We start from the raw sequence: 12,204 nt of genomic DNA, 5'->3' as shown, positions 1-12,204 counted from the left end.
TTTCAGGATTCCTATTATCACGGAGTCGTAGAGTTGGAAGGGACACACAGCGGTCATCTAGTCCAACCCCCGATAGTGTCTTCAAAACGCAATATATTATACAAACAGGATACAGAATCTTATATTTAACGTGTAAGCAAATGACTCCATTAATTAGATCTACGCTGCATTTCCCCCTTAATTTATTTAAGATGGACTAAGCTTTATAATACAAGGGATTTGCAGGGCAGAATTACTGTTTTTTAAGCCGTGTTTTCCACATGAAATAAATCAAGAGTTGAATTAGAGATATGAGGACTTCTCTCTTAGTTGCCACCTTTTCTGTTGTTGTTGTTGGGATATAAAGTCTCGGATATAATAACATATTGGGTTTCTCCATTCTCTAAAGAAAACGAGGAAGCCAATGGGTTCCCGCCTTTATACACTTGAATGGCGCCTCTACCCTTTTCCTATCTCGTGGGTGCAACGCACAGAGGGCCAACGCCTAGAGCGGCACGCACCCACCCACCCAGAGCAACCGGGCCAATGGCAGCTTACCGCTTACCCCCAATGGCCAATTACGTGTTAGCCTCGTAATTTAAAGCTTTTCTATAGGAAGGGTGGTATTAAAATTTAAATATCATTTCCACCGCCCCCTTTCCTTTGGGGGAGTTAGCCGGAAGTTTATCCTTACCTCACTTCCGGATGCCCGCCATATTACTGCGGAAGAGCGGCCGGAATTTCCCCGTAACCTTACCTAAGATGGCCGCCACGCCTTCGAAGTCGGGCAGGAGATTTCCGGAAGCGGATGTTCCGTTGCGTCGTCACCCTTTGCCCGCTTCCCCGCCTTCATCATAGAGTGCATCAATTCCCCTCTAGTAGTAGATAGGTAGCCGTGTTGGTCTGCCATAGTCAAAATAAAAAATTCCTTCCAGTAGCACCTTAAAGACCAACTAAGTTAGTTCTTGGTATGAGCTTTCGTGTGCATGCACACTTCTTCAGATTCAGGTATCTGAAGAAGTGTGCATGCACACGAAAGCTCATACCAAGAACTAACTTAGTTGGTCTTTAAGGTGCTACTGGAAGGAATTTTTTATTTTGTCAATTCCCCTCTGTTGGTCTTTACATCATAAATACGGGAAGAGGGATGGGCCGCTCTAGGAGTCGGATAGAAAGGATTTGCAGGCCCCGTCTCTATGGTAATGGAGGACTAGACCTGTCTAGAGACCAAGGAAAGCTGGTTTTTCTGGAGGGTGAGTCTAATTATACTAATACTAATAATAATAATATTTTTTTTATTTATACTCCGCCCTCTCCAGCCAAGACCGGGCTCAGGGCGGCTAACACCCGGTATAAAAACAAACTGATTGAAATACAACTTAAAAACAAGATTAAAATACAACAATAAAATATTAAAATATTACAATACAGCCTCATTTCAATGGAAACTCAAATCAAAAACCTTTTTGGGGGATGAAAACGTCAAGTCTTTGTTATATAATAACAATAATTTATTTATACCCCGCCCATAAACGAGGGAGGGGTGGCAGGTTGCTGCAGCCTCTACCTGGGGAGAGGGATCCGCTGGAGGTGACATCTGGTCGAGGACAGAATTACCCTCCCTTCAAAAAAAACCAGCAATGGACAGCCCTATAAACCATTCCAAAGTTGGAACGGGATCCCTGGGGGTCATCTGTCCCAACCCGCTGCAAGGAAGGAGCAAATGTGCAATGCTGGAATCAAAATTGTTTTGTTTTTTTATAAAAAAATTTATTAGTTTTTCACAATTTTTATAAACACAAACAATACACAATACAAACAAACAAACACATAAACAAACATGTATAATTTCAAATCCTTTTTTCTTAAACCTTACTTCACCGACTTCCCCGTACCTCCCCTTTCTGCATCCCAACTTCCAAATTTGTTTCAGCAAATCCTCCCTCAGCAAATCCTCCCTGGAATCAAAATTGCATGGAGTGCGAAGGTGCCATTCAGGTTTCCAAGACCCCTGGTCAGACAAGGGAGAGATTTCCGCTTGGCCTTACGCCAAGGAGCTGGTTAGCTCTTTTTCAATATTATTGAGTTTGAGCACAAACATATTTGAACACATATTATATTTGGTTTGTTCATGGAAAGAGTCCTTTATTTTATTATTAATAATAATAATAAATTTTATTTATACCCCGCCCTCCCCAGCCATGACCGGGCTCAGGGCGGCTAACAACCAATAAAAATAAAAACAAGTTGATTAAAATACAACTTAGAAAACAAGATTAAAATGCAACATTAAAACATTATTAGACTGATAGTCCACCTTTTCCCCCAAGGTGCCTCCTCATTGAATTCCCACAACCACCTTGTGAGGTAGACCGGGAGAATGATGGAATCATAGATTTGGAAGAGACCCTGAGGTTCATTAATGCAACCCCCTGCAATTCAGGAATACGTGTAGCTGCCCCTTGCGGGGATCGAACCTGCAGCCTTGGCACTGCCAGCACCGCGGTCTGTTATTGTTGTTTAGTCGTGTCCGCCTCTTTGTGACTCCCTGGACCAGAGCACGCCAGGCACTCCTGTCTTCCACTGCCTCCCGCAGTTTGGTCAAACTCATGCTGGTAGCTTCGAGAACACTGTCCCACCATCTCCTCCTCCGTCTTCCCCTTCTCCTTGTGCCCTCCATCTTTCCCAACATCAGGGTCTTTTCCAGGGAGTCTTCTCTTCTCATGAGGTGGCCAAAGTCTTGGAGCCTCAGCTTCAGGATCTGTCCTTCCAGTGAGCACTCAGAGCTGATTTCCTCCAGAATGGATAGAATCATAGAATCATAGAATCATAGAGTTGGAAGAGACCACAAGGGCCATTGAGTCCAACCCCCTTCCAAGCAGGAAACACCACCAGAGCACTCCTGACATATGGTTGTCAAGCCTCTGCTTAAAGACCTCCAAAGAAGGAGACTCCACCACACTCCTTGGCAGCAAATTCCACTGTCGAACAGCTCTTACTGTTTGATCTTCTTGCAGTCCACGCGGTCTAACCAACCAAAAATAATTATAATGAATAATGATTCCTTCTCTCTTTGTCCCCCGCAGGCCCGCCTCTCCTCTCTCCTGCAGAGGATGCCCTTACTCTCCGATGTCCACCTGGGGCTGCCTCTCCCGGACCCTCCCCCTCACCGCCTGGCCCTCGTCTCCGGCTCCTACCGCTACTACCACTACGGCTGTGACAGTGTGGACGACCGTGGCTGGGGCTGTGGGTACCGCACCCTCCAGACCGTGTGTTCTTGGCTGCCGCCGGGTGTCGGAAAAAACCTTCCCCGCCCGGTCCCTTCCCTGCAAGAGATCCAAAACGCTCTGGTGGAGATAGGAGACAAACCCGCCTCCTTTGCCGGCTCCCGGGACTGGATTGGCACCGTAGAAGCAGCCTTGTGCCTGGACCACTTTTACAGCATACCGGGCAAGGTGGTCCACATTCCCCATGGGCGGGAGCTGGAAAGGGAGCTGGAGGCTCTGCATGCCCATTTCCAGGGAGGCGGGGGGCCCGTCATGATGGGGGGCGACAGGGACAACTCTTCCAAGGGGCTGCTGGGGGTCTGCTCCGGCCCGGAAGGGCACCACCACCTCCTGGTCCTCGACCCTCACTACTATGGCCGGGCAGGGTCTCTGACAAGGGAAGAGCTGCAGGCAAAGCGATGGGTCCATTGGAGGGAGCTTGCCCTCTTTGAAGCGGGCTCCTTCTACAACCTCTGCTTCCCCCAGTTCAGGGCAAAAGGATGTCCTGTATGATTTGAGAAAGGAGGTGTCGTTCTCCAAACCAACAGCTGCAGGGGTTTCTCGTGTCAGGAGCGTCAGCAATGTCTAGGCAACACGATGACCATGTGTTGTTGTTTATGTTGGGATACTGGATCAAAACCATCCTCTGCTACCATGTTGTTGGGATACTGCCAGGGAGATATAGTCCATCATGGCCCCAAGCCGGCTGCCGGACGATCCATCGATCCCTGTAGTCATGCAGCTTCTAGCGACACGAGTTTCCTGGAAAATCATAGCCACATTCCAGGCTCGTGCACACTCTTTATCAGCAGATTATGCACACAGCAGAAGATGCACAGCAGGAGAGCATATTTACAGACTTTATTTAGCGTTGATCAGAACAAAGAAAAACATGACCGTTCTGAGTCAGTGTCTCCGACCGACTGAAGCAATAGCTAAACATAAACATCCTGTGAACAGGAAATACGCAGGCTGTGACACAAACATCCTGCTCCCTTTTAAGGTGGAACGGAAATATCCTAACAGTTTAGTTGTGTCCGCCTCTTCGTGACCCCCTGGGCCAGAGCACGCCAGGCCCTCCTGTCTTCCACTGCCTCCCGCAGTTTGGTCAAACTCATGCTGGTCTCTTCGAGAACACTGTCCCACCATCTCGTCCTCCGTCGTCCCCTTCTCCTTGTGCCCTCCATCTTTCCCAACATCAGGGTCTTTTCCAGAGAGTCTTCTCTCCTCATGAAATCTTTAGCCTCAGAGTCTCTGAAAATCTTTAAATGAAGCGAGGTACCAGACTTTGCGACAGACAAGCTGTGAAGCTTTGTGTATTCAGCAAATATGATGTGTAACACTAAACAGTGATTCCGGATATAGACCACTGTTGCGTAGAATTCTTGTCAGCGTGGTGGGAGGATATAGAATTGCTTCATAATTGCTTCTTTTGAATGAATGTATGTAAATGAAAATGTCAAACGCTGTGGAACAGTGCTCATGTAATAATGTAGTCACTACACCACGCTGACGAAGATTAAAGATTTCATTTTGGACTTGTTATGGTGTGAAGGAATTCTATAAAAGATTGTTTCTTGCATAGGTACATGGTCGTCGTGTTGCCTAGACCAGTGTTTCCCAACCGGTGTTCCGCGGCACACTAGTGTGCCGCGAGACGTTGCCTGGTGTGCCGTGGGAGGGAGGCGGGCGAGTCGGGCGGCGAGAGGCGGGGCGGCGACGGCGAGGAGAGGCCGCCCAGCGCGGGGCTCTCGCCGTCTGCCTGCCTGGCTGCCTGCGTGGCGCTGACGTCACGGGGCTGTAACGTGCCCCACATAGGCACACGTGGGGCGGCGAGCGAGCTCCCTCCCACATCCCATCGCCGCTCTGCCGCACGCTAGCTCGCTTTGGCCGGCCTACTGGGCTGTCACAGGCAGAAGGCCTGCGCATGCGCGAGGTTTTCGCGCCTTCGGGATTTTTTTCATGAAACAAGTGTGCCTTTGCCCAAAAAAGGTTGGGAAACACTGGCCTAGACATTGCTGACGTTCTCTTTGCAACACAGGGGTGTGTTTGGTTACTTACTCGTGTCAGGAGGTGGCTGGGAGCCGTTCGCTCATAGTACCTTGGGAGAGAGCCGAAAGCGAGTCACATGCAAAAAAGGCTTTAAAAAGATTAAGGCTTTCTGGGAAATGATATATAATGAATTGAAAAAGGTATTTAAATATACCTTTCTGAAGAAACCAGAGGCCTTTCTCCTGGGCATTGTCGGCCAATTGGTGTCAAAGAAGGATAGAACTTTCTTTTTGTATGCAACGACAGCAGCAAGAATACTGATTGCAAAGTATTGGAAGATGCAAGATTTGCCCACTTTGGAAGAATGGCAGATGAAGCTGATTGACTGTATGGGACTGGCGGAAATGACCAGGGTGAAGAGTCGGCAGAAGAAGACTGGAAAAAAATTAAGGACTATTTACAAAAATACTGCAAAATTAAGGAATGTTGAATGATGTTGGATTGAAATTAAGTGGTTTCAAGCTGTAATGGTATAAAGGAATATGATAAAATGGTTTTCTTTTTATAAGTAAGAATTTAAAGTTATAATAACCTAAGATGTTGGAGAGAAAATAAGGTGTTTTTCTTTTTTTAAGCAGTAATGCTTTGAGATAAGGATTTGCTGCATAAATAATTTGAACTGGGTATACAAGAAGGGGAGGTATGAGGAGGTCAGGGAAATATGTTATAAGAAAATAAATTGTGAAATTTATCTGTTTTTAATCTCTTTTTTATGTTTGCTTTTTTCTTTTTGTTTGTAAAAAATTGGAAACTCTAATAAATATTTTATTAAAAAAAAAGAAAGCAAGTCACATGCCTGGCACTGACCGGTTATCGTAAGTGTGGAAGACGGGAGGACGCAGTGGAACCCTGAATCCGTGGGGAATGGCTGCAGTGCCCACGTCCAATCCCCAACAAGCTTTTAGTCTCAAGGACCGGACCTCCATGGAAAATCAAGCTCTGGGTGGCTGTTAGTCAGGATGGCTCTGATCTAGCTCCACAGTCGGAGGCAGCAATGAGAGAGGGGCTCTTCGGCTCGGATTCTCCCTGTGGGTCTCCCACTGGGGCAACTGGCTGACCACTGTAATTACCAGGTAGCTTGGCAAGATGGACCCCTGGCCTTGTCCAACAGGCTTGTCTGAATGGGGCAACTGTGCCCCTGAAGGACCAGGTGCGCAGCCTGGGAGTCATTTTGGACTCACCTCTGTCCATGGAGGTGCAGGTCAGTTCTGTGTCCAGGGCAGATGTCTACCAGCTCCATCTGGTACTCAGGATGAGACCCTCCCTGCCCACGGACTGTCTCGCCAGAGTGGTGCATGCTCTGGTTATCTCCCGCTTGGACTACTGCAATGCACTCTACGTGGGGCTACCTTGGAAGGTGACCCGGAAACTACAACTAATCCAAAATGCGGCAGCTAGACTGCGGACTGGGAGACCACGTAACACTGGTCCTGAAAGACCTACATTGGCTCCCGGTACGTTTCCGAGCACAATTCAAAGTGTTGGTGCTGACCTTGAAAGCCCTAAACGGCCTCAAAGGCCCAGTAGACCTGAAGGAGCGTCTCCACCCCCATCATTCAGCCTGGACACGGAGGTCCAGCTCCGAGGGCCTTCTGGCGGTTCCCTCCTTGCAAGAAGTGAGGTTACAGGGAACCAGGTGGTGGTGTCGCCCGCCCTGTGGAACACCCTCCCATCAGATGTCAAGGAAATAAACAACTCTCTGACCTTTAGAAGACATCTGAAGGCAACCTTGTTTAGGGAAGTTTTTAATGTCTGATGTTTAATTGTGTTTTTAATATCCTGTTGGAAGCCACCCAGAGTGTCCTGGAAAACCCAGTCAGATGGGCACGGTATAAATAAATTATTTTTATTTTATGACGGTGGTGATGTTTGGATAGCACACCCAATGTGGAGCGTGCCAGGACTACGTCTCCCATCAGCCTCAGGCAGCACCCTGGGATGGCCTCCAGATGCTTTTGACCCCAGCTGCCTTGGTTCCTTCCAAGCAGACTTGGAGATGCATTAAAGGTAAAGGTAAAGGGACCCCTGACCGTTAGGTCCAGTCGTGGCCGACTCTGGGGTTGCGGCGCTCATCTCGCTTTATTGGCCAAGGGAGCCAGCGTACAGCTTCCGGGTCATGTGGCCAGCAGGACTAAGCCGCTTCTGGCAAACCAGAGCAGCACACAGAAACGCCGTTTACCTTCCCGCCGGAGTGGTACCTATTTATCTAATTGCACTTTGAGGTGCTTTCAAACTGCTAAGTTGGCAGGAGCAGGGACCGAGCAACGGGAGCTCACCCCGTCACGGGGATTCGAACCGCCAACCTTCTGATCGGCAAGCCCTAGGGTCTGTGGTTTAACCCACAGTGCCACCCGCGTCCCGGGGATGCATTAATAAAGTATTATATCCCATGGCCTCCTTCCATGATGGTCAATGCAATTCACATACATCCTTTGTGGGTGAAGTAAGTTTTGAGTCACCAGCCGCTGCCTGGGTTTGCCTCTTCTCATTCCTACTCGGTGGTTGAGACCAGGGGCAGCGCCTGGCACAGGGAGAGGAAGAAGGGTGGCTCGTTGGCAAACTTGCCAGGGGCAGAGAGGGCAGGCAGGTGAGAAAGAAGACTGGATCCAACTGAGTCTCACTTACATGATGTGCCTGTTTGATCTCTCCTGTTCCCACATTTCCTTGAACTCTATTTGTCCCATAAATCTCAATAAATATTTACCGTATTTTTCGCTCCATAAGACGCACTTCTTTTTTCTTCCTAAAAAGTAAGGGGAAATGTCTGTGCGTCTTACGGAGCAAATGCGTGGTCCCTGGAGCCGAATTGCCCAGAGAGAAAAGCAGATCATGCCTTGTTTTCGTTTGCGGGGAGAGAGATAAGGGAGTCTAGAGCAGTGTTTCCCAAACGTTTTTGGGCAACGGCACACCTGTTTACCGGAAAAAAATCTCGCGGCACACCACCATTAAAGCCCCGCCCCGTGACGTCAGCGCGCAGCGTCACGCCGGGAGGGACGCACAAAAGTGAAAGTTTTTTCCCTTCCCCTTGCCGGGGTGGGAGGAGGCAGCAGAGCGAGGGACTGAGGGACGGCGGCAGCTGAGGTGGCGGCGGCTGTTGTGGTGGTGGCGGCGATAGCGGGCGGAGGAGGAGCCGTCGCCGGGAGTTGCTGCTCCTGCTGTTGCTGCTGCTGCCCGGACATGCCGGCCTCCTCCTCCTCCGCTGTCTCGCGCTCCTCCCTTTTGCGCGCGCTGCCCCGCCGCTCGGCACCAGCACCGCGGAGCCGCCCCCGGCTCGACGCGGATCCTCGCCGCCGCCGCCTCTCGCCGCCCGACTCGCCCGCCTCCCTCCCACGGCACACCAGCCGGTGTCTCACGGCACACTAGTGTGCCGCGGAACACCGGTTGGGAAACACTGGTCTAGAGATAAAGGAGGCTGCCTGGGAGGGGGAGATAAAGACAGCCAACTTGCAAAACGGGGAAACAAGAAGACTAAAGCAATAAGGAGAGAAATTATATGAAAAGGAGGAGCAAAAAAGTGCTCCAGCTAAGGAAAAGTCACTAAGGCAAACCAGAGGGAAGGGAGTGTTGAAAGGAAGCAGCTGATCGGTGGGATCGGGAGAGAGATAAGGGACGCTAGAGATAAAGGAGGCTGCCTGGGAGGAGGGAGGTAAAAGCCCATGGATCCTCAGGATTTTTACATTGGGTCACCCCAAATTCACCATCAGATCACATGGCATGTCCATGGCTACAGCCTGCACCAAAAAAATCGTGCATCCCCTGTTTCGTGGGGCTGCAGTGGCGCACAAACGTGGTTACAAAGCATGGATCCACATGGATCCTCAGGATTTTTGCATTGGGTCACCCCAAACTCACCATCAGATCACATGTCTGTGGCCACAGCAAGAACCACAAAAATCATACCTCCACTGTTTCCTTCAGAATATTTTTTTTTTCTTGTTTTCCTCTAAAAACTAGGTGTGTCTTATGGAGCGAAAAATACAGTAAGCAGGGGTGTGCTAACATACCCCATGAGCTACCAAGGTGGGATGACTGGCTTCACAGAATCACTGTTTGGCTTCTGTTATTTTCTCAAACCCCCGCGACAGGGTGAGCTCCCGTTGCTCGGTCCCTGCTCCTGCCAACCTAGCAGTTCAAAAGCACATCAAAGTGCAAGTAGATAAATAGGTACCACTCTGGCGGGAAGGTAAACAGCGTTTCCGTGCGCTGCTCTGGTTCGCCAGAAGTGGCTCAGTCATGCTGGCTACATGACCCAGAAGCTGTACACCGTTCCCTCGGCCAGTAAGGTGAGATGAGCGCCGCAACCCCAGAGTCGGCCACGACAAGACCTAATGGTCAGGGGTCCCTTTACCTTTACCTAATTCTGAATCTTAAATAGCTGCCCTGGGACCTTCCTGGGCTTGGGGAAGGAGGTATGAGGCTCGGGCAGAATCCTAGAGCCTTGCTTCCTTGTGTTACCGGAAAAATCCGAGGGCTCCCTTGGACAAAAACAAAGACACCAACCAGGATAACTTGGAGCAAAACAGCAGCCTGTAGGCTTGGCCTTTATTGAATACTGTCGCAACAGGACTCCCACCCGCAACAAGATGAAGCAAAATGGAGGCCCAGAACAAAAGAAGACCCCAGCTTTTATTAGTTACTAATCCCCAAAGTACACCCTTAAGACTACATCACAACTACATCACAGAAAGGAGGGGTTGAGGGAGGGGTGGTGGAGGTAACCTGAGTGTCCTGTCACCTGGCTGGTTCCCCCTTTCCCCCTCCCCATGAGTACTTTCCAGGTGACAGAGGGGAGTTTGCAGTTTCCTGCCCCCAGAGGGAAGAGCTGATCATTGTCCTTTGTTCCAGTCTGTGCTGAATCCACTCCCATATGCAAGTTCTTTGTGATCTTGATGGTCTTCTGTCTAGGACCATCAGGGTTGGCACGGCAACTGGGCAGGGCTCCTGTGGATGTGCTGGTATGGTGATTCAGAAAAACCCATGCACCTCCCCCAATCCCCTTTTTTACCAACACCAAAACCACAGCCGGCAGCGCTTAGACTTCGACCCGGGGCCCAGCAGCACCCTTTTTGCTGCTTTTCTGGGCAACACCAAAACCAGTGACACTTTTTCTACCCTACTGGTGGAGCTGATCAAACTCTCTTTGCTCCCACCTATCCCTGTGGAGCTTACCTTGTCCTCGAGGTACCTTCTTTCGGCCGTTGCTTTTTTTCCGGTCCTTGCAGTGTGTCCACTCAGGAACGGGTGGCAATTCCTCCCACGAACTTGGCAGGATGTGCACTGGAACTGCTGACACGAACCGAGCTGTTCACTGCAGGGACACCTTGAACCCACATCCCTTCTCCTCAGGGAATCTCTTTTTCCCGGCCAACGCACCAAGAAATGTAGCCTTATGAGGCTTTGCCCTCGGGTGGGAAAAATATTGCACCTGGGAAAGGGAAGTGGGAGTCAACAGACACTCAAGGAATAGTTTCGGAGAAAAGGCTTTTATTTCTACCATCCATGAACTGGTAGAAGGAGCAAGTGTGATAAGTCACAAAAAGCATGCACGAGTTCACAATCATGTGCACAAGCATATATACCCCTTTCCAGTTCCCTCCTCCTTTCTCCTTCCTCAGGAGTCCTGCCCCATGTTGAGGTTCCTGAGCATGTACAGAAAGCTGTCTTGGGACTATTGGACTCTTCCCAGGAAAGGGGGAATAAGAAGCCGAGGGGTTTTCAGCATGTTCAGATATGTTTCGACCTCTTGTTCTGGCATGGTTCCCGGACAGAAAGCAAGTTGCAGTGTGGTTCTTTAGCAAGGCCAGAAGGCATGAGAAAGGCCTGAGAAACAATGGACTGTTCTCTACCTTTGTTACAGCAGAGCGGAATGTTTCTGATGCTTAGCTGCTGAGAAAATGATTTTGAAAAGCTTTGAGAAGCTTTGAGCCTGCTTTGGTGGGGGGGGGTGACTTTGGGCCTAGGTGGGGTCACCTGTCCTCACCTTCCTTCAAAGGGATTATGGCTGCCCTGTATCAAACCTTCCCCATTTTGTAGTCCTTCCTCCATGGAGTAAAATAAAAGTGGAACAGTGCAGATCCGATGTATGGTTGATTTTCTATGAATTTTTAACAGAGGTGTAGTGTATGTAGTGTGTGTGTGTGAAGTTTGTACAAACTGAATAATTGGGGGGGTGTTTCCTGCTACACTTGAGCATGTGCAGAGTGCATTCCTTTGGCTGTCCCACCTCTGCCCATTTCTGGGAAGTGGGTCTTTTCCCGAGAAAAAAAGCACCGACAAAGAGTAACAGTTTGCCCAACCCAACAAGGAAGGTGATGACACAAAGCAGCAACTGCCGATTGTATGTTTATTTTTAAAAATACATGCCAAAATAAATATATGCTCTGATATAAGGCTGAACAAGAATACACAACTAAGAGTATCACATGAAAAGCATTTTTCACGCACTCTTACTCGGGGCGAAGGAACATCGGAGCGTAAAATATTTGGATGCACACGGCTTCACCTGCTGGCTAATCTGTAAGGAAATCAGTAGCGTTAACTAACCATCGGCTATCTTGCGGCAACTCATAAAACGCCAACGCAAACAGAAGCGGCTAAAGGCAGGTGCGCCGGAAGCGATAAGAGCAGGGACACGTGAAAGGTGAAGCGAGGAAGGTGTTCCACTCCAGAAGCGTAAATGAGATTTAGCTGAGATTCCTGCCTGGAAGAGGGTTGGACTAGATGACCCTCGGGGTCCCATCCGATTCTATGATTCTCTGACACATTCGGGGTATGTGGGTGGATGTGTGCCACCACCTGCTTTGGGAACTGAAGGGGCCAACCATGTTTGGAAGCCTCTGCTGTAAACAAAAATCTGCCCTTTTTCCCTTATGGGGGTATCCAAGAGCTCCAGACCACCCCTCCATAC

The 12,204-nt window shown here is 49.4% G+C and overlaps 1 protein-coding gene across 5 annotated transcripts in view; it reads left to right on the top strand.

Moving 5' to 3' along the window:
* The first annotated feature begins 1,095 nt into the window (after nt 1-1,095).
* Nucleotides 1,096-12,204, top strand: part of UFSP1 (UFM1 specific peptidase 1) — a 224,494-nt gene continuing 213,385 nt past the window's right edge. For 4 of the 5 annotated variants that reach the window (XM_083472878.1, XM_083472880.1, XM_083472877.1 and 1 more), the window contains exons 1-2: nt 1,096-1,232; nt 3,066-3,864. In XM_083472878.1, the coding sequence (XP_083329004.1) occupies nt 3,093-3,758 (666 nt within the window). In that variant the 5' untranslated portion in view covers nt 1,096-1,232; nt 3,066-3,092 and the 3' untranslated portion in view covers nt 3,759-3,864. Of the gene's footprint in view, nt 1,233-3,065; nt 3,865-4,276; nt 4,787-12,204 lie in introns of those variants that run through there. The other variant, XM_083472879.1, reaches the window with a different exon arrangement.

This window comes from Podarcis liolepis (genome assembly GCF_965112155.1).
Source record: "Podarcis liolepis genome assembly, chromosome: 13".
Lineage (NCBI taxonomy): Eukaryota > Metazoa > Chordata > Lepidosauria > Squamata > Lacertidae > Podarcis > Podarcis liolepis.
The sequence above is the reverse complement of the archived record's forward strand: the minus strand, read 5'-3'. Positions and strand labels throughout refer to the sequence as shown.